The sequence below is a fragment of the Leiobunum rupestre genome, chromosome 4 (assembly GCF_980474605.1).
Source record: "Leiobunum rupestre chromosome 4, qqLeiRupe1.1.hap1, whole genome shotgun sequence".
Lineage (NCBI taxonomy): Eukaryota > Metazoa > Arthropoda > Arachnida > Opiliones > Sclerosomatidae > Leiobunum > Leiobunum rupestre.
In genome coordinates, this window is record NC_143387.1 from 27,550,959 (window position 1) to 27,576,713 (window position 25,755).

Consider the following 25,755-nt stretch of genomic DNA (forward strand, 5'->3'; position numbering starts at 1 on the left):
TTATAAGATTAATATAATTTATAAATATAAGATTAATATAATTTATAAATATAAGATTAATATAATTTATAAATATTTAATTAAATATAAGATTAATATAATTTATAAATATTTAATAAAATATAAGATTAATATAATTTATAAATATTTAATTAAATATAAGATAAATATAATTTTTAAATATTTAATTAAATATAAGATTAATATAATTTATAAATATTTAATAAAATATAAGAATAATATATTTTATAAATATTTAATTAAATATAAGATTAATATAATTTATAAATATTTAATTAAATATAAGATTAATATAATTTATAAATATTTAATTAAATATAAGATTAATATAATTTATAAATATAAGATTAATATAATTTATAAATATAAGATAAATATAATTTATAAATATAAGATAAATATAATTTATAAATATAAGATTAATATAATTTATAAATATTTAATTAATTATAAGATTAATATAATTTATAAATATTTAATTAATTATAAGATTAATATAATTTATAAATATAAGATTAATATAATTTATAAATATAAGATTAATATAATTTATAAATATAAGATTAATATAATTTATAAATATAAGATTAATATAATTTATAAATATAAGATAAATATAATTTATAAATATTTAATTAAATATAAGATAAATATAATTTATAAATATTTAATTAAATATAAGATTAATATAATTTATAAATATTTAATTAAATATAAGATTAATATAATTTATAAATATTTAATTAAATATAAGATTAATATAATTTATAAATATAAGATTAATATAATTTATAAATATAAGAATAATATAATTTATAAATATAAGATTAATATAATTTATAAATATAAGATAAATATAATTTATAAATATTTAATTAAATATAAGATTAATATAATTTATAAATATTTAATTAAATATAAGATTAATATAATTTATAAATATAAGATAAATATAATTTATAAATATTTAATTAAATATAAGATTAATATAATTTATAAATATTTAATTAAATATAAGATTAATATAATTTATAAATATTTAATTAAATATAAGATTAATATAATTTATAAATATTAAATTAAATATGAGATAAATATAATTTATAAATATTTAATTAAATATAAGATTAATATAATTTATAAATATTTAATTAAATATAAGATTAATATAATTTATAAATATAAGATAAATATAATTTATAAATATTTAATTAAATATAAGATTAATATAATTTATAAATATTTAATTAAATATAAGATTAATATAATTTATAAATATTTAATTAAATATAAGATAAATATAATTTATAAATATTTAATTAAATATAAGATTAATATAATTTATAAATATTTAATTAAATATAAGATTAATATAGTTTATAAATATTTAATTAATTATAAGATTAATATAATTTATAAATATAAGATTAATATAATTTATAAATATAAGATAAATATAATTTATAAATATTTAATTAAATATAAGATTAATATAATTTATAAATATTTAATAAAATATAAGATTAATATAAGTTATAAATATTTAATAAAATATAAGATTAATATAATTTATAAATATTTAATTAAATATAAGATAAATATAATTTATAAATATAAGATTAATATAATTTATAAATATGTAATTAAATATAAGGTTAATATAATTTATAAATATTTAATAAAATATAAGATTAATATAATTTATAAATATTTAATTAAATATAAGATTAATATAATTTATAAATATTTTATTAAATATAAGATTAATATAATTTATAAATATTTAATTAAATATAAGATTAATATAATTTATAAATATAAGATTAATATAATTTATAAATATAAATTAAATATAATTTATAAATATAAGATTAATAAAATTTATAAATATTTAATTAATTATAAGATTAATATAGTTTATAAATATTTAATTAATTATAAGATTAATATAATTTATAAATATAAGATTAATATAATTTATAAATATAAGATTAATATAATTTATAAATATAAGATAAATATAATTTATAAATATTTAATTAAATATAAGATTAATATAATTTATAAATATTTAATAAAATATAAGATTAATATAATTTATAAATATTTAATAAAATATAAGATTAATATAATTTATAAATATTTAATAAAATATAAGATTAATATAATTTATAAATATTTAATAAAATATAAGATTAATATAATTTATAAATATTTAATAAAATATAAGATTAATATAATTTATAAATATTTAATAAAATATAAGATTAATATAATTTATAAATATTTAAAATTATGTAGAATAAATAAAAAACACCGTAGCTTAACAAGCGTCGGTGCACGGCCGTCTCGAGATCTGCTTCGCGCTCATAGCGGCCCAGGCAAAGATTTCCTCTCCTATGTATTTCCGCGAATACCTTTTAACACTAGGAGCGCTGTCTGAGCCCCCCGTTAAATGTAAAAAATTAGCGGGATATTTAATAGTTTTCTATGGCGGTAAATTCAACTAGTTAATCCTTTTTGCATTGTTTTTCAAAAACTTCTGGAAAGTTTGGGATATACATCTTATGATTTGATCTTTATCTAATAAGTTTTCATTTAAAACATTTATTTAATTAAAGTAATATGCTTATATTGAGTTTTATAAGTTAATTGCTAAGCCTAACCAAAGTTTCTTTTGTTTTTCACAATTTTCAAACCAGTATTCGCATTTTTTATCAGAATTTTAAATAAATAACCACAATATTATTTAATAAATACCTTTATTATTCTTTAAATTAAGTTCACATTTCTCAAACTTAAGTTTTAAAATATTGCCTATTTTTAATTTGCAAAAATGTCCACCACAAAAATTTGTTGTCTTCCATTTTGTGAATCTAAGAAGAATATCAATGTATAATTTCATCAGTTTCCAGTTGATGAAAGTTTATGCAAATTATGGACTAAGAACATATCTAGAAAAGATTTTGGGGTCAATGAAGCTTACGCATCACGCAAGATTTGTTTGTAGTGGGACATTTTAAGGAAAGTGATTACTATCAAGGTCTAAAGATCCGCAAATTAAAGAAAATATTGACCAAGGAAACATATGAATCTATAATATCTATTAGAATAACTTCATTGTCTACAATATCTTGCGTGTCATACCTCCTTAAATCTGGTTTCCAGTTTGTCTTGACAAGAAATTTAACGAGCGATGCTATTGAAATGTTTTTCAGCATTCTCAGGAAAATGGCTGGAGGGAATGACATGCTTGATGCAAGAGAAACTATATTCAGTTTGGAATCCTACCTTAAGAGAGGCACTATATCATTAACAAAACCTAAAACATCTAACGTTCCCCAAGACAGCTTCACAGATCTATCAGCCATGATTGATACTAGACTCGATGGATTTTCAACTATTTTTAACGGCAATGAAGTTACGTTACCATCTGAAGTTATGAGTACCCAGATACACAGAGATGCACCTTACGGCTAGCAAGTATCGCATACTTGGCTGGTTATGTAGTACAAATCCTAGAGGAAAAACATTTTTGCGAATTGTGCCTTGAAAATGTATCACAGCCTAATTCTGACTCACCATTAGTTGGATTGATAAAATTGTCCGACAGAGGAAACCTTAGGTATCCGCAGCAAAGCTTTATCATGTTAATGGCTATAGTAACAACATTCATAGAGAGAGCTGTACCCTATCTCCGGGATTCACCTGCCATTTTAAAAAAACATTGAAATCCACTTGTGGCCAAAAATTGCTCTATGCCCTTACATCCAATGTGATTTGAATAATAATCACCGAATGAAATTGCTGATTTAATTTGTTGAAAGGTCGTACTTCCAATTATCACAAATATTACCAAAACTCTGTCCGCAAAATTTGAGAAAGTGAAAGAACTTGTGCATAAGCCTCTTTCTTGAAAAGTACTCAAGTTGTAAATTTTAGTTTTCTAAATTTTTAGTCGTGTATCATTCAGTGGGAAATTCACATTGGTTTATTATATTCATCAGATTTAAATACCTTCCAAGTTTCCATCACTATTTTCATTCATAGTGATCTTCCAAGTGTCAGTTAGTTAATTAAAATTCATTTATTTCACTACTTTAATTAAAATAAATTTTTAAACATTAATACAAAACAAAGGCCTCTGGAAGTTACTACATAGCAAAATTACAGCTGTAAGGAGAACCACGTGTTTATGTTTACATTTATATACAGAAAACGTCGACGGCGACTTCTGGCTCCAGAATGACCAAATTTTAATAACGTTTTTCAAAACTTTACTTTGCGTTAAAAAATCTCAAGAGGTGTTTAACTTTTTTATTATTAATTAACTTAAATATTACAAAAAAAATATTTTACAAAAAATTACACATTACGCGATAATAATTGAAATTCCAAAGTTCCGCGCAGTTCCTCTCATTCGATAACATCATAGAGTATACTCTATGCTCGCAGCCTTTGTAGCTTAAATTCGTCTGCTTTCCAATTCAAGTTTGCTATATGGTATAACCATGGATGAAGGAACATGGCCTGTAATACATACAGCCATAAGGATTGGCATCTTAATAGGAAATTTGGAAGACTGGTTACACTAGCGCCACCTACCCGCCAGCACACCGTACTACAAAAATAAATACGAATATTATTTTTACTTCCGGCGGTATCCGCGGGATAGACTTTTAAAAATGGAGGGATTTAGTAAATCGGCGAAGTGGAATAAACAACATTGCGCAGTCCACAACTGTAGAAATTCGAGGGTTAATAACCCTGATCTTTCATTTTTTCGTTTTCCTAAGGATTCTTTAAGGTAAATATTACTGTTTACGGTTTTAAATCATGTATTATGCACTTTATAGAAATATATCAGCTAAGCCTTTGTCACTATAATTATTTACATGTAACCTTGGATTAATAATAAGCTGGGGTCGTTTTATGTTCGAGTCACTTTGAACCACATTCTTTTTTCCATATCAATATGAGGTTAGCTTATTATTATTATTATTGAGTGGGGTGGCAAGCCAAACACTTCGACCTAAGGTCCATTGTGCATCCCCAAACTGGTTGACTTAAATAAGTCCTATTGCCGACATAAAGCTTAAAATCTGCCCGGCCGTGATATTAGAGACGTCATACGTCTCCAACCGATGCATACCCAAATGCTCAAACCTCTGGGCTGCATAGTAATCGCAGCTACAGAGTACATGTGAGGCAGTTTCCTCCTCAGCTAGACAAGATCTGCAAATCGGGTCATCACTGACCCCAATAAGCGTTAAATGTCTGTTAAGATGGCAGTGACCTGTTAGTAGGCCAGTAACAATCCTAATACTGGACCTAGAGAGCGAGAGTAATTCTCTAGCTCTCTCCCTAGAAGGGCCAAGAGTGAACTCTTTGGCCTGCCTTTGACCCTCAATTTCAGACCATTGTCTGAGTTGACGATCCGACATAAACTTGGAGATTAAGCCGCGTACAAGTCCTCGGGAGATGGGGAGAGCAGGTTCTGGACCAATGAACCCAGCCCTCGCACCTTCCTTGGCCAAGGCGTCGGCCCTTTCGTTCCCAAGATGCCCCTTATGCCCAGGTACCCAACAAAGTTGAACTTTATTGTGCAACCCAAGAGTGCAGAGGAGATCTAAGCAGCTAAAAACCAGTTTAGAAAGAATACTATACTGGCTGAGAGCTCTAAGAGCAGCCTGGCTATCTGAATAAATCTGGATAACCTTCCCATGATACCCCTGATGTAAACAGTGAGCAACACAGGAGAAAATGGCAAACATTTCAGCCTGGAATACACTAGTGTGTATCCCTAGACTTTCATAAAAGCCAAAATTATTAGTAAGGCAATACATCCCCGCACCAGTGCCATAGTGTGTCTTAGACCCATCAGTGAACCAGACGATCTCTCCTCTGGTACCGAGGGTCAAGTGACTCCACTCCGCACGGCTAGGGAAGTTGACCTCAAAAGGTTTACTAAAGTGGAGTTTAGTAACCATCAGATCAGAGCCCATTGTTAAAATCGGCATCTGATTGGACATATCTCGGAAGAGCTTGGTGTGGCTATGCTCCCAATTATTAGCCTTCCACCAGCCATTTTGGTTAAGCCTATAGGCACCTAAAAGGGCAGCTTCCTCAATAAAAAGGTGGAGAGGAAGCATATTCAGGAGTATTTCCAGAGAAGCGCTTGGGGCTGTTCTCATGGCTCCTGTAATGCCGACACAAGCCAGCCTTTGCAGAGTGCGCAGATCAAACTGCACAGTCCTTAAAGTAACCCTTGGCCACCAGACCACAGCTGCATAAGACAGGATAGGTCTGATGATCATGGTGTACAGCCAGTACACAGTCCTGGGGCTTAAGCCCCAGGTCTTGCTAACTGCACTTCTAGTTCTCCAAAATAACATTTTGCCCCTCTTGACTATGTAGTCAAGGTGTGGTTTCCATGTTAGTTTGCTATCCAGGATGACCCCGAGGTACTTCACCTCGGTGCTCTCCACTAGGTCCTTTCCAAATAAGGAAATACCCTCAAACATACCTTTTATCCTTCTACGAGTAAAAGGAACCAAGACAGTTTTATTAGGATTAACCATGAGGTTGACCTCCCTGCACCAGCTCTCAACTGATGCTAGGGCCCTCCTCATGAGGTTAGCTTAGAATCTGTTTCAATATAATTTTCCTAGATTGATGTAAATATTTTTAAAGGAACAAACTGTTGCAAAATGCTGAACCTTCAATTTTTAATCTTGAGCCTGAAATTGACCTGTTTGAGGATGTTGATCAGTTGATTACCTTCCACTTGCTCACAAAAATGTTTTAACTAATGTTGCTGGGTACATTGGGAAAAAAATGATTGAGATGCATCCAAATTGTGAAAACTGTAAAATATCAATGGTGAAAGAAACCACTAAAATGGAAAGTGACAACGAGATGCTTCTCATTTTAAGGGCTTATGTTAATGATTCTGAGAAAGAATGTGGAAATCTAAAAATGCCAACTACAGAATTTGCAGATGCAATCATGAAATTTGATAGATATTTTGAGCAGCTCTTTAATAGAACCATGTACAAAACAAACTTGATGGCAAAACTGGACTATAAACTAAAAGAAATCCCAATGCCAAATTTAATGTGTGAAGAGACCAAAACAAAAGCCCGACATTTTTTTTATAAAATGCTCCATTCATCGTTCACTCCTTTCATATAATGAAGAGCACGCTGCAACAAAAGCTGCTATGAGAAAAAATGACTGCAAGTCTGACAGTAACGAGAGAAGGAATAGAAAACTGGCTAAAGTTTTACATTTGTAAGCAGTGGTATTAGTTTCTATTTAAAAACCACACAGTATTTTGAATTTTCAAATGTTTAAATTTATCATTCTTGTATTACATATTTTTAAGAATATAAATATTTCTATTAATTAAATTTTGCTTTCTAACATATAATTTAATAATCAGCTAGGCTAATACCCAAGGTACCACCTTAGGCCTAAGTCACCAAGCGACTTTTAAAGCCATTAATTCAGGTACTAATTAAAGTTTCCAGTAAATATAATCATATAACAAAGCATTTCTTAATCTATGATATAATGCAGCTCTAGGTAAATTTAAGGATATTTGGATTCTGAAATTGGAACACCAAGGCTTAGTTGTATTAGTTGAATAAAACTAGTAAAAAACCATTTAACAACGAAATTAGTAATAATTACATTAAAAGATGTTTAGGGAAACTATGAAATGTAATTCTAAGTAATTATTAATCGAATTTTTACTATTCCGAAGGAATTATTTCTTTTGAGCGATTCGTAAATCCCTCCATTTTAAAAACTCCGTCAGACGGCAGATCCGCCATGAAAAAAAAATAATATTCGTATTTATTTTTGTAGTACGGTGCGCTGGCGGGTAGGTGGCGCTAGTGTAACCAGTCTTCCAAATTTCCTATAACCTTGAATGCGCCTTAAATGCAGACGAACTTTCTCCACAAAAGCTGTGAGGATGGTACCAGGGGTTAATGCTATGCTCAAATATTCTTAGTAACTTTAATACATTCTTGATGTTAGCAACTCAGAACACAGAGATTTCGAGAAACTGCGTACGCAATGATTAACCTTTGCACGGAAAATGCGATCGCGTTCGCAGGACAGACAGACAGACAGACAGACAGACACGGTGGTTGTATAACCCCTCCTAGGGTACTTTGTCCACTCGGAGATGTAAAAATTTAACGGTAAAATGGAGAAACTCCCCAGTGCGGCAGCGCAAAGTCCAACGAGATTGACAGAAAGTACATCATTCTGCGGTGAATGTCAAAAAAAAATAAAAAAAAAGCTTTCAGGAGCCCAGAAGGTTTACTTGCCGGGAGCAGACACCTTCTGCCGGAAGTAGTGGCGTACTCCTGTAATCCCAAGCGTCTGGGAGGCAGAGTTTGTGGATGGCCGTGTGAGGTCCCCACCCCTGTACAGATATCTCACCCTGATTAATCAGTTATTGTGTGCTGGTGTCTAAGGCCTTGGGTCGACACCGATGTGTGGATGTCAAAAAAAAAAAAGAAAACATTCCTAGGTTGGAATGTAAAGAGAGCATAGGGAGTTTTTAAAATGTTTTGGTTGGATGGCGTCGTACTTTGCGCTTTGGAAGAATTGAAATATTTAGTAAATGCTTATTTTGTAATTAATAGTACATGACATAAAGATTGAAAGAATTAAAGATGCCAAAGAAAAAGAAATCAAAATTACCTGGCTATGGATCGGATCATGGTACATATTAAGTATAATAATATAAAGCCTTTGTTTCATGGTCAAATTAATATATGATAAAATCTTTGCAAACATATGCTTGGATTGCTGAGCATGATAATTAATGTATCTTATTTCGGTGTATTGGATTTCTACTTAGCATGGCAGTTCATTTAAAACTCATTTAGTTTTGAACTGTTCAACAGTCTTGCATTATATGTTGGGTACTCTGGTTACACATGTTTTACTACAATTTGTATTATATCCAAGGGATTTAACACTCATTATGTTACTTATAGCATAACCCCAAATCGCGGAGTTTATCGAAAAACATTTTCAGTTGGTTATTTTTAAATATTTAAGAATTGCAAAATATTATAGGTGAAACTAAGATGTGCTCCCTTCTCCTATGAACAAGAATTTAGGACCCGTTTTTTATGTACTAAGTAAAGAGAGTGTCTACATCCACACCCCGTGGATCTAGCCAAAATTGCTACTCTCACACCCCGTGAACGTAGCACGGCGGGCTGCTTACACGGGGTGTGAACGTAGAACGATGCTGCAGCGACATCCCGTGGATATAGCTGAAGTTCTACGTCCACCCAAACGTTACCTGCTATAACTACCAAAGGCTAGAGTACCATCGTATTTCATTGCTTTTAGTGTCAGGTGGTAACACATTTAGTGTTTTCTATAATAAAAAATAATCAACTGTAATAAAATACATTTTTAAAAGGGAATCATTTAAACATTAACTAATTTCAATACATTTTTAAAAGGGAATCATTTAAACATTAACTAATTTCAATACATTTTTAAAAGGGAATCATTTAAACATATTAACTAATTTCAATATGAAAATTTATAACGTATGCCTACATAACAAAATAGTAATCCAAACTTAGTTCGTTTTCCTAATATAATATAATTAGTTATGCCATTTCTAATTAATTATAACGTATGCCTACATAACAAAATAGTAATCCAAACTTAGTTCGTTTTCCTTAATTAGTTAAAAACTAAAATAAGCAACTGTAATAAAAATACATTTTTAAAAGGGAATCATTTAAATACTTATTTTATAACATATTAACTAATTTCAATATGAAAATTTATAACGTATGCCTACATAACAAAATTATATAGTTGAAAATCAAATAAACAACATAACTTTCACACCCCGTGAACGTAGACAAATTGCTACGTCCACACCCCGTGAAACTCCGAAATTCGGTTTTTAATGCGTGAATTTTGCCATTTAATTTGCAATTAACTGATAATTTTTGGCAATACGAAGGAACAATAAGTATCTTCCTTAATTTTAATTTCGTATTTAATGCATTTTAAGGGTTTTTAGAATTAAATTGCGGGTTGCAGTAAACGTAAAAGGGAAATTAATAACTTCACACCCCGTGAACGTAGACAAATTGCTACGTCCACACCCCGTGAAACTCCGAAATTCGGTTTTTAATGCGTGAATTTTGCCATTTAATTTGCAATTAACTGATAATTTTTGGCAATACGAAGGAACAATAAGTATCTTCCTTAATTTTAATTTCGTATTTAATGCATTTAAAGGGTTTTTGGAATTAAATTGCGCGTTGCAGTAACCGTAAAAGGGAAATTAATAACTTCACACCCCGTGAACGTAGACAAATTGCTACGTCCACACCCCGTGAAACTCCGAAATTCGGTTTTTAATGCGTGAATTTTGCCATTTAATTTGCAATTAACTGATAATTTTTGGCAATACGAAGGAACAATAAGTATCTTCCTTAATTTTAATTTCGTATTTAATGCATTTAAAGGGTTTTTGGAATTAAATTGCGCGTTGCAGTAACCGTAAAAGGGAAATTAATAACTTCACACCCCGTGAACGTAGACAAATTGCTACGTCCACACCCCGTGAAACTCCGAAATTCGGTTTTTATTGCGTGAATTTTGCCATTTAATTTGCAATTAACTGATAATTTTTGGCAATACGAAGGAACAATAAGTATCTTCCTTAATTTTAATTTCGTATTTAATGCATTTAAAGGGTTTTTGGAATTAAATTGCGCGTTGCAGTAACCGTAAAAGGGAAATTAATAACTTCACACCCCGTGAACGTAGACAAATTGCTACGTCCACACCCCGTGAAACTCCGAAATTCGGTTTTTAATGCGTGAATTTTGACATTTAATTTGCCATTAACGGATAATGTTTGGCATCACGAAATTCCAGCAACTTATGAATTACTTCTCACGATTTTTGTATGTCCATTGGATATCATAAATAAAAATCGATTTGGATGTGTTTTTTATATATGAATGGGATATTATATGAATATCCATGTATTCTGGGGTCCCTCGGACATATTTGGATATCATTAGAACATCTGAAGGGGATTAGTGTTTGCTGGGTAATTATAGTTTTTTTTACATTTCTTTTATAATTTAATTTTATATATTTAATACATTTCATAACTGTTTGTATAAACCATCACTCATTGGTTGCCTGCAAAGCTCTTACGAAATAAATATTATTATTTCCCTTGGTATATAATGCTTCCGTATTCTTCAGAATATCTTAACTTTAACTACCGAAAGGCGACTAAACAGAACTAAATATAAAACAAATTACTGCTAGCTTATAAACAAGTTATTTCAAATTCCCGCCTAATAATTCAAAATTGTAGATTTCTCTAAATGTGAATTAAAGCCTCAATTAACTTAGCTTAGCATTCATAAACGAAATTTTGAGGCGCGTTAATGAAGTAGTTAAATTTATATACAAAGAAAAGCATTTAATCGTCAAATTAAGTTTAGGCGCGATTTTAAAATTTGAAATGTCGGCGGGAAATTTGAATTCGGGAAAATGTATGTGTTTAAAAACTATGATTAACGACTTAAATTGGCTTAATTTTTCGATATATTATCTAAATTAAACTCAAACTGGGATTAGTATCGATAAAAAACCGAAGATATTTAAATAAAAATAGTCTAAGCCCGAACTCGTATTTTTAACTTTTAACAACAAACATAACAGGATTAGAGGTTTTACAAATAAATATGTTCGATCCTCAAATATTTTCATTCTTCGCGTTTTAGAATTTTTACTTATTTTTTTAAATTTCGGTTATAGTTTCATCTCAAACAAGTAGACTAGACTGATTTATTTAGTTTTACATTCAATATTATTAATTTTAAAGCGGTTTAACCATTAGAATTCAAAATTCCCGCCAAATTTTCAAAATTTTCGTTTCGCGGGTTAGCTTAAATCTGCAATTAATAGAGTCTTAGGATCTCTAATTACCATAGTTAGTTGGGTTAGTTGGATAAAATTTCTATCGTTTCCGTAAATCGTGAAATTTCACCCTTTTCGACGGTAATAAATTTCTCTGGAAAATTTACTATTCCTTTAGATTCCAGCACTAAATAATATTAACTAAATAGTTTAGAGGCTAAACACGTACTTTGAGCGAAATTTCGCGTTTTATGAAAACGATAGAGAGGCTTCAAACTAGCCCAATTAATTTACAATTGAAGAAGTAACTATTTATAGTTGTTATATTATATTGGTAAATATAAATAATTGAAAACTAATGAACTTATTAAGTTAATATATATATAACGCGTCAAGTATAATGACTACATGCACAGGGCCCCCAGAGGTCCTATATTTCCTATAAAATCCTATATTTTCAAAAATGTCCTATAACATCCTATATTTTTAGCAAAATCCCTAAAAAGTCCTATAAAATCCTATAATTTTGATATTTTGCCCATTTCAAATCCAACCACTCAGTTAAATGGCTAGATAAATTCCTATACAAAGTCACTCTAGTCTATACTTTTGTTATTGTTAACATGGTTAGCTACTAGTATATATTTGTGATGAAATGGTTCAATAGTTTCTATTTTTCAAGTGAAAATCAAAGATTTATTTCACTAAATATAGATTTTGTTTTTTAAATTCATAAAGTTAGTAAGTGAAATAACATATTTAGTCCTATAAAATCCTATAATTTGAAAAAATAGTCCTATATTTTTATAAATATAATCCTATAAAAAATTTTAATATTTGAGTGGGGGCCCTGCATGCATGCTACACGCGATTTATAGGTAATTGAAATTCGGTAAACAACAAAGTTTAATTATTACTGATTGCAAAAATAGATGCTGATTCAATGAGCTTGGTATGCATTGGAAACTGCGTGAACGTATCATTACAGCCAATTGTAATTGATGAATTAAATATTTCGGTATTATTGTAATCATTACTAATGATATGAAACGTAATCATTTTCCAAGATTAATTTTACACAATTCTTAATAAATTTAATAATCATTTTGGTTATAATTCCTTGATATTTTATAATTATAATTAAAAAATAAATTATTTCTTTAGCAATACAAATTAATAATTTATAGATGAGCTGAAATAGCCGCAGTGGTATCTATCGTTTTCCTAAAACGCGAAATTTCGCTCAAAGTACGTGTATGCCAACTTCTCCTCGAGCAGCGAAATGCGGCAAAAGTGACACTTTTACAGGGGTTCTATAGCGAAGGCACTACTAAGCTAAACACTGGTGGTAAGCTTCACTCGACACGCTTATCCAATGCGTGAAGAACGAAATTACAGGCGTTTGTCCAATTTTTAAATGCTATTTTCTAGCAGATTAATTTTTTGTTTCTACTTCTTTAGCCTCTAAACTATTTAGTTAATATTATTTAGTGCTGGAATCTAAAGGAATAGTAAATTTTTCCACAGAAATTTATTACCGTCGAAAAGGGTGAAATTTCACGATTTACGGAAACGATAGAAATTTTATCCAACTAACCCAATTAACTATGGTAATTAGAGATCCTAAGACTCTATTAATTGCAGATTTAAGCTAACCCGCGAAACGAAAATTTTGAAAATTTGACGGGAATTTTGAATTCTAATGGTTAAACCGCTTTAAAATTAATAATATTGAATGTAAAACTAAATAAATCACGTCTAGTCTACTGGTTTGAGATGAAACTATAACCGAAATCTAAAAAAACTAAGTAAAAATTCTAAAACGCGAAGAATGAAAATATTTGAGGATCGAACATTTTTAATTGTAAAACCTCTAATCCTGTTATGTTTGTTGTTAAAAGTTCAAAATACGAGTTCGGGCTTAGACTATTTTTATTTAAATATCTTCGGTTTTTTATCGATACTAATCCCAGTTTGAGTTTAATTTAGATAATATATCGAAAAATTAAGCCAATTTAAGTCGTTAATCATAGTTTTTAAACACATACATTTTCCCGAATTCAAATTTCCCGCCGACATTTCAAATTTTAAAATCGCTCCTAAACTTAATTTGACGATTAAATGCTTTTCTTTGTATATAAATTTAACTACTTCATTAACGCGCCTCAAAATTTCGTTTATGAATGCTAAGCTAAGTTAATTGAGGCTTTAATTAACATTTAGAGAAATCAACAATTTTGAATTATTAGGCGGGAATTTGAAATAACTTGTTTATAAGCTAGCAGTAATTTGTTTTATATTTAGTTCTGTTTAGTCGCCTTTCGGTAGTTAAAGTTAAGATATTCTGAAGAATACGGAAGCATTATAAACAAAAATAAACAGTAATATTATAAATGAGGATTAATTACAAATTTTAGAGATCCTTAAGCTTAAATTTAAATTATTTCATCAGGAAGAGCATACCATCGGGAAAATAATAATAAGTGTTTCTTCAAACATCATGTATATTTACATGAGCAATATGTAGTCCTTTCGGTTTTGTTCATCAACACGAACAAGCTGCTACAGTACCAGTCTTCAATATATTGAAAAACATCGATGTTTTGCCTTTATATAGGAACAAGTACTACCAGCAACTTTGACCCATATTGGGAGTAATTTCATCCATGGAAAATTCCAAGCCCTTCGTTATATATCACGGGTTAAACAAACCAAAGTTCTCTGATTTGTATTTGTCGTCATTTGTAACAGAGGCTAACGTTCTGATAGATAGTGGACTTATAATAGACGTTGTGCAAAAATGAAATGAAATATTTGGGTTTATTTGCGATACCCTGGCAAGGGCATTTATTTGTAAAGTGAAAGGCCATAATGGGTACTTTGGTTGCGACAAATGCATCCTGGCAGGGTTAAGACGTAGAAAATGGCACTGCTTCCCTTCAGTTGAATTTGAGTTACGAACTTACCTTAATTTTAGAAATAAATTTCAAGAAGGACAGCACCACGGATCTAGTATTTTGGAAAAACTAACTAACATTGAAAAAAAGGCCAACACCCGCTCCATATTGGTGCATGCTAAAACCAATTTAAATTATTTAACCTTAAGTGTAAATGTACGTATAACCGAACCTTTTGATGTTGCTGAAGCTTTTATATAACCATCCGCACGAATTAAGTAAAAATAGATGCTGCAATCTCATCAAATATGGAGTTTGTATCAATCAACGAATATCCTGTTCACCATGTTCAGTTTGACCAACGTAAACTTAATGACGACGAACCACCACCTAGAGAAATTATTTGTTGTCATTTAAATGGAAAAGAATTTTCTTTTGAAGTTGATTCTGGCTCTGAGGAGAAATACATTCGTATTCCAAACACGACAGGTATTGAGCCATTCTCAAAGACGTTAAGGTCAGTTACTGGGGAGTTTCTGGATGTATTAGGAAAAAGCACGGTCTATGTTGAATACGACAATAAAGAAGAAACATTACCACTTTTGGTTATACGCCACAATCAGGAAAATCTTTACGGAAGGACATGGTTATATTCCAAACTCGATGTGATACCATCTGTATTAAGAAAACACGAGCGTATTAACGTAGTAACAGCTCCACAACAACGTTTCTTAGTAGATATTCTTCACAAACAAACAGAATTATTCTCTGAAGTGTTAGGAGAACTAAAGGGTGTCGAAGTATGATTTTTGTTAAAAAAAGGATCTTATGCCAAAATTTTGTCACGCCAGGCCAATTTCGTATGAAGGAAGTTGTGGAAACAGAAATACGATGATTGGGATCTTTAGGTATCATCATCAAAAGTGTTTCACATTCAGCATTCGCTGCCGTTGCCAATAAGGGAGGAGGCTTCAAGTCCATTACCAGCAGAGTACGTGTTTATGGTGGAGTCTATCGACAATACGCACATACAACTTTTGGGAGAATCTACAAAAGATGATACCACATTGCAGCTGCATGACAGAAGGATGGCCTAGGAAATTCATGAATAGTAATCTTAAATTAATCCCATATCATTGCAGGCGTACTGATCTTTTCAACATCAACGAAATTAATTGTGATGGGAAACCAGGTAGTAATTCCTGACAAACATCGAAAAGAATTTATACAGGAATTACACAGCTCACATCAGGGTATAGTAGCCATGAAAGAGGTGGCTCGGTTAAAAGTATGGTGGCCAAACATAGATATTGACCTTGAAACAACTACAAAAGAATGTAAAGTATGCCAACATGTGCTTCAATGCCACCAGCAAGATACAAGGCTTGGCCGGAAGCAGAAGTTCCATGGCAGCGGGTGCATTGCGGGACCTATAGAAAATAGGTATCTATTGATTACAGTTGATTCAAATTCCAAATGGATGGAAGTTGACATAACCAGATCAACATCATCAAGCGCAGTGATTCATGTAATCACGTATTTTTATTGTTACTAATTTAATAAAGCTTCCCTTTATGATTGTAGTGCGAGTTAAATTAATTAAGACATTACATAATCCTATGGAAAGAAGCCAAATTAGTCCCTATCTTTAAGTCAATCTGGGAAAGATGAAAATCCCAACTCATATATATAGAGCTATCTCTATTCTACAATACTTATCAAAAATTCCTGAAAAAATAGCGAACGACCAACTGTTAACCTGTGATACAAAATGATATGCTTCATATGGTAATCAATCTGGTTTTATCCCTATGCTATCAACTATTTCATGTATAACCTAATTTATACGAGAACTTACAAAAAGAGTTAGATAGGAATAAATTTGTTAGTATTGTTTTTCTGGACTTATCAAAAGCTTTTGATTGTGTAAATCACAAGAAGTTTTTAAGTTTAATTAATTAATGTAATGTGTCTCCTGACGTCTCAAAATGGCTCAAATCATATTTATCAAATAGAAAGCAGGCTGTCAGTATAAACGGAATTAAATCTAATAAGATTATTATAATCTCAGGTGTCCGACAGGGAAGAATTCTTGGCCTCTTACTTTTTAATATCTATACTAAATCCTGTATAAATGTTTAAAATCCTCAACATCTTTCGAGTATGCGGATGATAATTCACTACTCGCCTCTGACGAGTTAGTTGATACTGCTCTATTGAAACTACAAGATGATTTTAAGTCTCTTGGTAAAGAACTCGATCAACTGAGTTTAAACCTAAGCTTAACAAAGACTGTATTAATTTTATTTTCTCCCTTAAAAAATACTGAAAAATTAAAAAGCATAACCCAGTTGATAAAATTAAATACTTATATATTTGGATGAAAATATGACTTGGAAACCCCATGTAGAATATACTATCGCGAAATTAAACCCAAGAAATCTGGTGCTTATACCAACTACTACACAACCTTAAACTCGAGTCAGCTATTCAAGTATATAATGTGATAATTCAACCAGTTTTTGACTATGGGTCAATCTTTTATAACATGTGTACGAATAGCCACTTAAAAAAACTTCAAACCAGTGTACCAAAATAATTCAACATAAAAGTAAATATGACTCTGCAACAACATCAATTAATGAATTGGGTTGGCTAACATTAAAACACCGTTACGACCTTAATTTACTTATAAGTATAAGGTTGACAATATTATTTTTCCAGACAATATTTTAGCTATCTTTAATGACGCTTGTTCACATATTTAGGAAAACAAATATGGAATAAATTACCAACCAAACTAAAAATTATTACTAGTCTGAACTATTGAAACTGAAATAACTAAATATGTAAAAAGTACTTGATTGCCCATTTCAGGTAATTTATATAGTAATTTAATGTGTACGGGACCTCATTGTAAAATAGTTTTAAACTGAACTGAGATTTCCTTTTTGCCAAGGCAAATAAAGACATTATTATTATTATTTCGTAAGAGCTTTGCAGGCAACCAATAAGTCATAGTTTATACAAACAGTTATGAAATGTATTAAATATGTAAAATTAAATTATAAAATAAACGTAAAAAATAAAAACTATAATACTAATCCCCTTCAGATGTTCTAATAATATCCAAATATGTCCAAGGGACCCCAGAATATATGGATATTCAAAGAATATCCCGAACATATCTAAAAAACACTTCCAAATCCATTTTTATTTATGATATCATAAGGTCCTTATGATAGACTTATGATGATATCCAAAAATCGTGAGAAGTAATTCATTAGCTGCTGGAATTTAATCTGCTAAGTAGGCAATAAATTAAATTTACACTTGACTATAAACCTGATGAAGGTTACCAGCAGTCTGCCGTGAATGATGTAAAGAAAACAATATCAGAAAAAATGTATGATTTAAGGCCTTTAAAAAAAGTTTTAAAAGAAAAAAAATAAATACATGACTTTATAAATTTTAAATACAATTCATTTACAGGAACTAAGCAAAATGCACGTTCAAACATGAATTTCTGGTATTAATGAATTGGTAGGGATAGTTAGAGGATATTGTAAGGATAGGGGAAAGTAAGATAAAACCTTTAAGAGCGTGTACCAGTGAATATAATACCATTAGAGGTAGTCAATATAAAAAAAAAAAACATATGGCACCATGTGGGAAAAAACTACTGTTATTTTTGTAAGGGGGATCCAATATAATTTAGTGATAGGCTGGGAACCGTGTAAATACCTTAAAGAATAAGTGACTCAGGAATGTCATCAAGAGGTGTAATGTCTCCAGTTAAAATGGCATTCCACAACTGACGATTATCTATTGACATGTGTTTCCCCACCAATGTAATTGTAAAAGTAGCGTATTACAGTTTTTAGGAAAAATTGAGGATCTCTGCAGATCCGCATAAAAAATAAACCAATTTGAAATCCTCAAAAAGTATATTACTAAATATTTTTACTTTAAACTTAATAAATAAAGACCAATTTGAAGTAAAGCATAGGGTTCATAATAAAACATAAGATTTAACCAGAGAGATTAAGATTTATTCATTGGTATAAGGTATATTTACAACTGTGCCAAATATATATATAAACAATTGTAAAAAACTAGTCCAAGTTTTTTATTATACCATACACATTTATTTTTTGGGATTTTAATTCCTTATCCAATAGTAGAAAGTTGTTGGTTGCAATCTCAGTGTCTGGAAATTCATCATGGGGAAAAAACTTGGACATCACCTGCTTGAACACCTCAGAAGTTGTGCAGATACCGTATGGCCAAATGGGGTAGTAAAAGTACATAAGTATGAGCTAGCATTGGTTATAAGTCATTCTACTTGCCAGAAGGCGTTTTTGGCCGAGGGGTAAGACAGTCTCAGATAATCTGTACACTGAGTTCGTGCATTTAACACTGTTAGAGGTACATATTTTCAAGAGTTCGCGAGTTCCATTTAGCACTGTCAAAGGTACGGCAGTGTACACCGAGTTCGCAGAGTGTCTTACCCCTCGTTTTTGGTATCCAAGACAGAAAAAAATTACCTTCCATGTAAATGTGTGAAGATCAGTTGGGCAGTGTTGATTAGCCAGGTATGTTGTCTTATGGCCGGATTCAATTTTTGTCGATCAAGGCCAATGCCTATGCCTCCCTTCGGATGTACCCAGTCGGTTGGGCCTTGCACTGAGGTAATTATGCCTTCGGTGAACATCCTTTGAAGTTCATTGTACACCAGTTGTTGTTAAGTGTATGGGAGTTTATGAGGTGTGGCTACAAAAGGTAGTATTGCATTAGATATTAGTTCAATGTTATATCTTACTGGGAGTTTTCCGATTCGATCAAAAACTTACGGGTATAATTGGTGTATAATTTCCGTTAGGTCTTCCTGCATTGATGCGTCTTTGGTAATTGTTTCATGTAGATGGAGGGATATACAGTCGTAATAGTGATTTCTTTATCAGCTGTACTAGTTTGAGAATTTCCCAGTGATATGGCACCCAGTATCAGGGTCATACTGCTTGTAGTAACATAAAAGTATTAAACACTTAGTTTTCGCAAAGGAGGCACACTGAATCTCTGCTGCACATAGTATTGGAACACTGACCGGTAAATGCTATAATTCTGCATGTTGGCTGCTTAAGAGTTGGTTTGACAGTGATGTAATTTATTATTTTACCTTTTATTCTAGTTACTTAATTTAACTGTGCTTGATAGCTTAAATACATTATACTTTAATAATAACATAGATTATTCTTTTACCTTCTCTTCTGGTTACAATTACATGTCTGTTCTTTTTTCATACTTCTTTCGCCCCATCTGGTGGCTTAATATACAACAGCCGGGTAAAGCAACATAGGGATGAGAGTTAAATTGTTAACTTGTGAGCCTGAATCCAATTTAAATGAAATTTTCTCGTTATAAATATAAATTGGTTCATAACACTCATCAGAGATGACTAAAGATGCATTTCCTGGTAATTTGTGTGGAGAGCCATTATAGTATGCAGTGATAGGTCTGAGTATTCTATATCCTGTACTACAGAAGGGGTTTCCCAAAAATTAGAGTACCCATATCGGTGATCCTAGTTGTAGGGTGGAGGTTGGCAAAGGTTGTTCCACATCCAGGTTGGTGACAGACAAACGGTGTTCCGTATCCTCTGCGGTATATGTGGAAAAATAAGTTCAGTATCATACTTCAAATAATGCGATGATAATTCTTCGGCATTCCTTCAGTCTGAAGAGCTGCAAGAAATTGTGATGAATTAGATCGACACAGGCTTGCCCAGTGCCCTCGTTTTTACCGTTGTGACAGATGGAATCCGTGGCTGGGCATCTAGTCTGGCGAAAGTGCAGCAGTCCAGTTTGGGCAATGGTTGTGACGATTAGCTGGAGGGAGATATCTTGAAGGTCTTGATGGAGGAATGGTCTTCGTGAGTGTTGAAAACCGTGTCTAGTTCTGTAAGGATGGCACTATCCTCGCCCAGAGACGGAAGCTGGACCACACAGATGAACATTAGCTGGAGCTTGAGGGGTGTATTGTTGTCAAATGTGGTGTCCTCGGTTTAAAGCATTGACAGTGTCTGGAATAGAACTATGTGAAATAAAGTTATCTTAATTGTGTACGAGATCAGCGTGTGCAATAGCCGTTTCATCCTGTTAGCACATAGTTATTGCTTGAGCAAGGGCTAAATTCTGCTTGGCCCAAAGAGTTTTCCAAAGTTCAGAATGGTTAATGCCTGCAAGGATTTGGTAACGTACTAGTGAATCAAACAGTTGGGCGAAACCACAGTTCTTTGCTTGAGAATGTATATCAGCCAGGAAATCCCCAAATGGTTGGTGTTCAATTTGCTTTGTATGAAAAAATTTATATCGATAGTTATCAGCGTTGTTATATGGAGCATAATGGTAATCAAATAATAATAATAATAATAATAATAATAATATTAATAATAATAATGTCTTTATTTTGGATATCCCCTTCAGCGAACTGATTTCCAAGGGGGTCCAGAGCTATTTTACATTTACATTTATACATAAATAAAAAAAAATATTATTAAATTAAATGTTTTACAAAGTATACACACATTCAATTTGTGATAGTTGCGTTAATTCTTTTTTTAAACAAATTAGTTCCCTTGATCTCTTGTATAAATGAAGGAAGCTTTTTCCATAGTGTTATGCCTCTGCTCTTGAGGGAAATATTACGAAGTTTCGTATCTAGTTCTTCAACATAAAAAAATTACGCTGGCTACCGCTGGTTTTGTGATGATGAATTGAATTTGGTTTGTGAAAAAGTTCAGAAATATAGTCTGGGACCAGATCATTAAATATTAGGTACATAAAGACCGTAAGATGTAGATACCTTTGCTGATCAAGAGGAAGAATTGATAATTGGTTTCAGGCCGTAGTAGTGGAAGATCGTCGAGGCTAACCGTTAATAATTTTACATATATTATTTTGTTGTATTTGTAGTTTTTCTAGTTTATTTGATGAGGCAGAACCATACAGCACATCACCATAGTCATAAATTGGTTGTATAATAGAATTAAATAGCATTTTTAACGTTGCTACATCACGGCTTGGTCGTAAAGATCGAATAATCCAAGACCTTTTATTTACTTTTTCATAAGTATTAATTATGTGTTGACCCCAAGTTAAATGTTCATCAAATTCTAAGCCGAGGTATTTAAATGTTGTCACCCTTTTTAGTGTAGAATTAGGGAGAGTCAGAAAACCGTCCAAGTCAAAAGAATTTTTCTTATGAAAGAGCATAAAGAATGATTTGGTAGAATTAAGTACTCGTTTTCTCTGGAACGGGTTTTCCTGTAGCTTAAGAAAATTATCATCGAGATTGTTAATTAAAAGTTGAGGGTCCGGGTAGAGGCACTAAGAGTCTGATCATCGGCGTAGAGTAGTAAGGTGCAATCCTGGGATATGGCCAAATGTAACCCATTAATATATATCGAGAAAAGTATTGGTCCCAGATACTTCCCTGAGGGACCCCATGGTTAATTGGAAGAAAAGTGGACGAGTGTTCTCCTATAGGTCTACTCTTTGCATTCTGCCCTTTAAGTATGATTCAATCCAGTTTAGCGATTCCTCAGAGAAACCAAGGTTTTTTAGTTCCGAAAGAAGTATTATGTGATTAACTGTATCGAAAGCCTTGAGGGGATAACGCTTGGGCGATAATTATCTGGATCCATAGAATCTCCTCCCTTATGAAGTGGAATCACCCGTCCAAGCTTCCATTCCTCAGGGTAGCTTGAGGTTTTAAAAGAATTGTTTATTATAGAAAGAAGAAAAGGGGCTAATATCGGACCCATTGCCTTCAATAATCTTGGGGGAATCAAATCACGACCAGTTGCTTTATTAGGGGCGATACGCTTCAGTAGTTTAATCACTGTCTGCATGTCAATTTCATTAAAGGTAAATGTTACATTGTTGCTTAGAATTGTGGTTGGGATACTTGTAGTAATTGTCAAGACTTGGTTTAACAGACATCTTTCCGCAACCGTAGTAAAATGTAAGAGGAGAGTATTTGTTATTTGTACGGGTGAAGTGTATAAGTTGCCACTTTGGTCCTTGATTTCAGTTTTGTTACTCTTTGATCTAGGCTTGGTGTGCCGATTCAAGATTTTCCAAGTTTTAGCATTATTTCCTTTGCTTTTATTAATTTCATTTTTAAAATATGATTTTTTAGCAGAACGTAGTTGGTTAGTCACTTGGTTTCGAAAGATTTTATAAAGATCATTATGTTGATTATTATCATTAGGATTTCTTCTGTGGCCATGGTGATTTCTTAGGTGCATTAGTTGCTTTATTTCGTCGTTGATCCACGGTGGGAGACCGACGTGCACCCGAATAGATCTTTGTGGAGCGCAAATATCTAAGGTGTCAGTTACTGCGGATTGAAGATTCCAACAGAGAGATTTAGATTTATCTTTGTTTTTTAGTTGACTTTGTAAGGTGACAACAAAGTTTTCAGGATTTATCAGCGATAAGTGCCGGGTCTTGACAAATTTAGTTGGTTGTTTAGATAGGGTAATTTTTCGAACGCAGTATACAGGTAAATGATCAGAGGCGCAGAAAGGAAGCACGCCACTATCAATGATTCGAGACGGGTGACTTATATAAATATGGTCGATTAATGTTCCGGATATTGGTCGTGTAACTTCTTTAATTACTTGTTTTAAAGTTGCAGTGGCTACTTAATTGGAGAACTTTAGTGTTGTTGGACTTAGATCGCGGTCTAAGGTCGCAATTGAAGTCTCCCAACAGGACAATTTCACCAGGAGCATTAGTTAAAAATGCAGCGTAGTTATCGTCTAAAGTAACAGGTTGCGGGTTGGTTAGATTGCCATAAGCCGTACGGCCAGCTGGGGCCAACAATATATAAAAATGTGCTACTTGCGTTCCTGGATCCTTAGTAGATAACCTTGAAACAGTCGCTTGTAGTCTTCCCATGCTGCTGCTGGATTCTTTGTCCCCAGGTTGAAGTATTCTGGGCCTCAGAATGTAGCAGACATAGCCATGTCAAAAGGCGGAGCTCCACGCTTGGTCAAGGTACAGAAAATGGAAAATGTTATTTGAGTGGAAAGTTTGGGAATTACTTCTGACAACATGAAGTTAAGTATAGGGTTCCTAATAAAAGATAGGATTTAATCTAGGAGCAGATCGCCAAGCTTTAGAGTGGCCTAGTAATCATGATTAAATCATTTCAATCACGATTTTATCTTTTCAATCTCGATTTCATATTCTAATTTTTAATATCAATGAACTTAATGAAATACCCCGTAAAATACTAAGACAAGTGTTTTTCTAAGGGTTTAATAATAATTTTTCAGGTAAATATCGAGTAAATATACAATTTTTATCACAGCAAGACCCTAAATACATGTATCAATTATTGTATATAGATTTTAAATCGAAATTTAATCATTCCAATCGATATATAATCATTCTAATCGAGATTTAATTTTAATATATATATAAATATAATTATTTTAATATACTGTTAGAGTATTAATTTTTTACTTCGCAGTTGTTTGTAAACTTTTATACAAATACTTTAATTCAATATTAGGTATAGTTTTTAAATAAAACATCGTTATTAATTTCATTAAGTGCCATTAGCCACTCACAATAGAGTAATGTCAACTTAACTGAAAAAAGAATAAAAAATTTTCCCTGTACTCTATAGTGAGTGTTACCACTCTTCGCCACGGGGAGGCTGCACTTGGGAGAGCATAATACGAAGATTAATTAATCTCAAATCCTACTTTTTAAGTGAAGTAAAAACTGGGGTAAAAATAATCTCCTTTTATAATAAATTTAAGCAACTAAATAAATAAGCATTGAAATATAAAACCATTCCCAATGGATATAGAACTAAATTTACTGTACATAATCAAAATCATTGGCTAACTGTCACCAGAGTTACGAAAACCTAGCTCTAACATTTAAGATTAATTTGACCGTGATACACTTTAGGCTAATTATTTGCGACATATCACACTACAAAAATACTGGGTATCTTTCTTATCATATAAATGCATATCTTTACGTTTAACTCCAGTGCATTTAAGATGAAACCATTTTTTACACTTATTACATTCTACTAGTTTTTCCAGATATTCATAATGTTTGACAGTTGATTTAACTGATGGAATAAAAATTTGTCTACAATTATCAGTACAATAAAGCTCATATACGATGGGGTTAATCAATTGATTTTTACGTGGCCTAGTGTTTTTAATAATTTCTTCGGGTTTCTTTACTAACCTTCCTTCTAATAGACAATCTTTAACGAAAGCTCTTATGTCTTTTGGCTCAATAAATTTTGAGGACTTAGGGTCCAAACCAGCTGCTAAGCAATAAGCAAATGCCAATGAAAATGGGCCACAACCAGTGGCGTAGATAAGGCCCCCGCAGACCCCGCAGTGCGGGGGGGCCCCGGAGCTTTAGGGGCCCCCTAATTTCATATCAAAGTATATACTAGATACCGGATAAAATTCCGAATATAGTTTTGCGTGGGGGCCTCGCAGGTCTTAGCTACGCCACTGGCCACAACTATGTCCATCAGATTGACGATCAACTTGGACCACTTCCATAGATAAAGTTTCCTTTGGGCATTTTAAAATATTACATATTTGTTGCAAAAACTCGATTGGAAATATACTAGGTAATGAATTGTAAATCTTTATCTCCCCAATATCACACCCTATGGTGGAAACAGTTAGCCAATGTTGTTTTGAGCCACAATGTAAAACTTGGATCATATCCTTAGGAACAGTTTCGAAGCTTAAACCAAAACCATTCATAGTATCCTGAAAACAATTTTTGTCTGGGTAAGCTTCCTTTAATAATAAACTAAATGCATAAATAATCCT

General features: G+C 31.6%; 1 protein-coding gene and 1 long non-coding RNA gene across 2 annotated transcripts in view; one reads left to right on the forward strand and one right to left on the reverse strand.

The window, feature by feature from the left end:
• Nucleotides 1–2,956: 2,956 nt before the first annotated feature.
• Nucleotides 2,957–4,284, reverse strand: LOC149947344 (uncharacterized). The gene is made up of 3 exons (XR_016480450.1): nt 4,039–4,284; nt 3,604–3,729; nt 2,957–3,539 (listed from the first exon to the last, which is right to left on the reverse strand). It is a non-coding gene; the product is annotated as an uncharacterized LOC149947344 (long non-coding RNA).
• Nucleotides 4,285–8,596: 4,312 nt separating this feature from the next.
• LOC149947345 (NEDD4-binding protein 2-like) overlaps nt 8,597–25,755 on the forward strand; it is a 30,541-nt gene continuing 13,382 nt past the window's right edge. Inside the window, exon 1 of the mRNA XM_090172515.1 lies at nt 8,597–8,763. Within this exon, the coding sequence (XP_090028641.1) occupies nt 8,715–8,763 (49 nt within the window). The 5' untranslated portion in view covers nt 8,597–8,714. The remainder of the gene's footprint in view (nt 8,764–25,755) is intronic.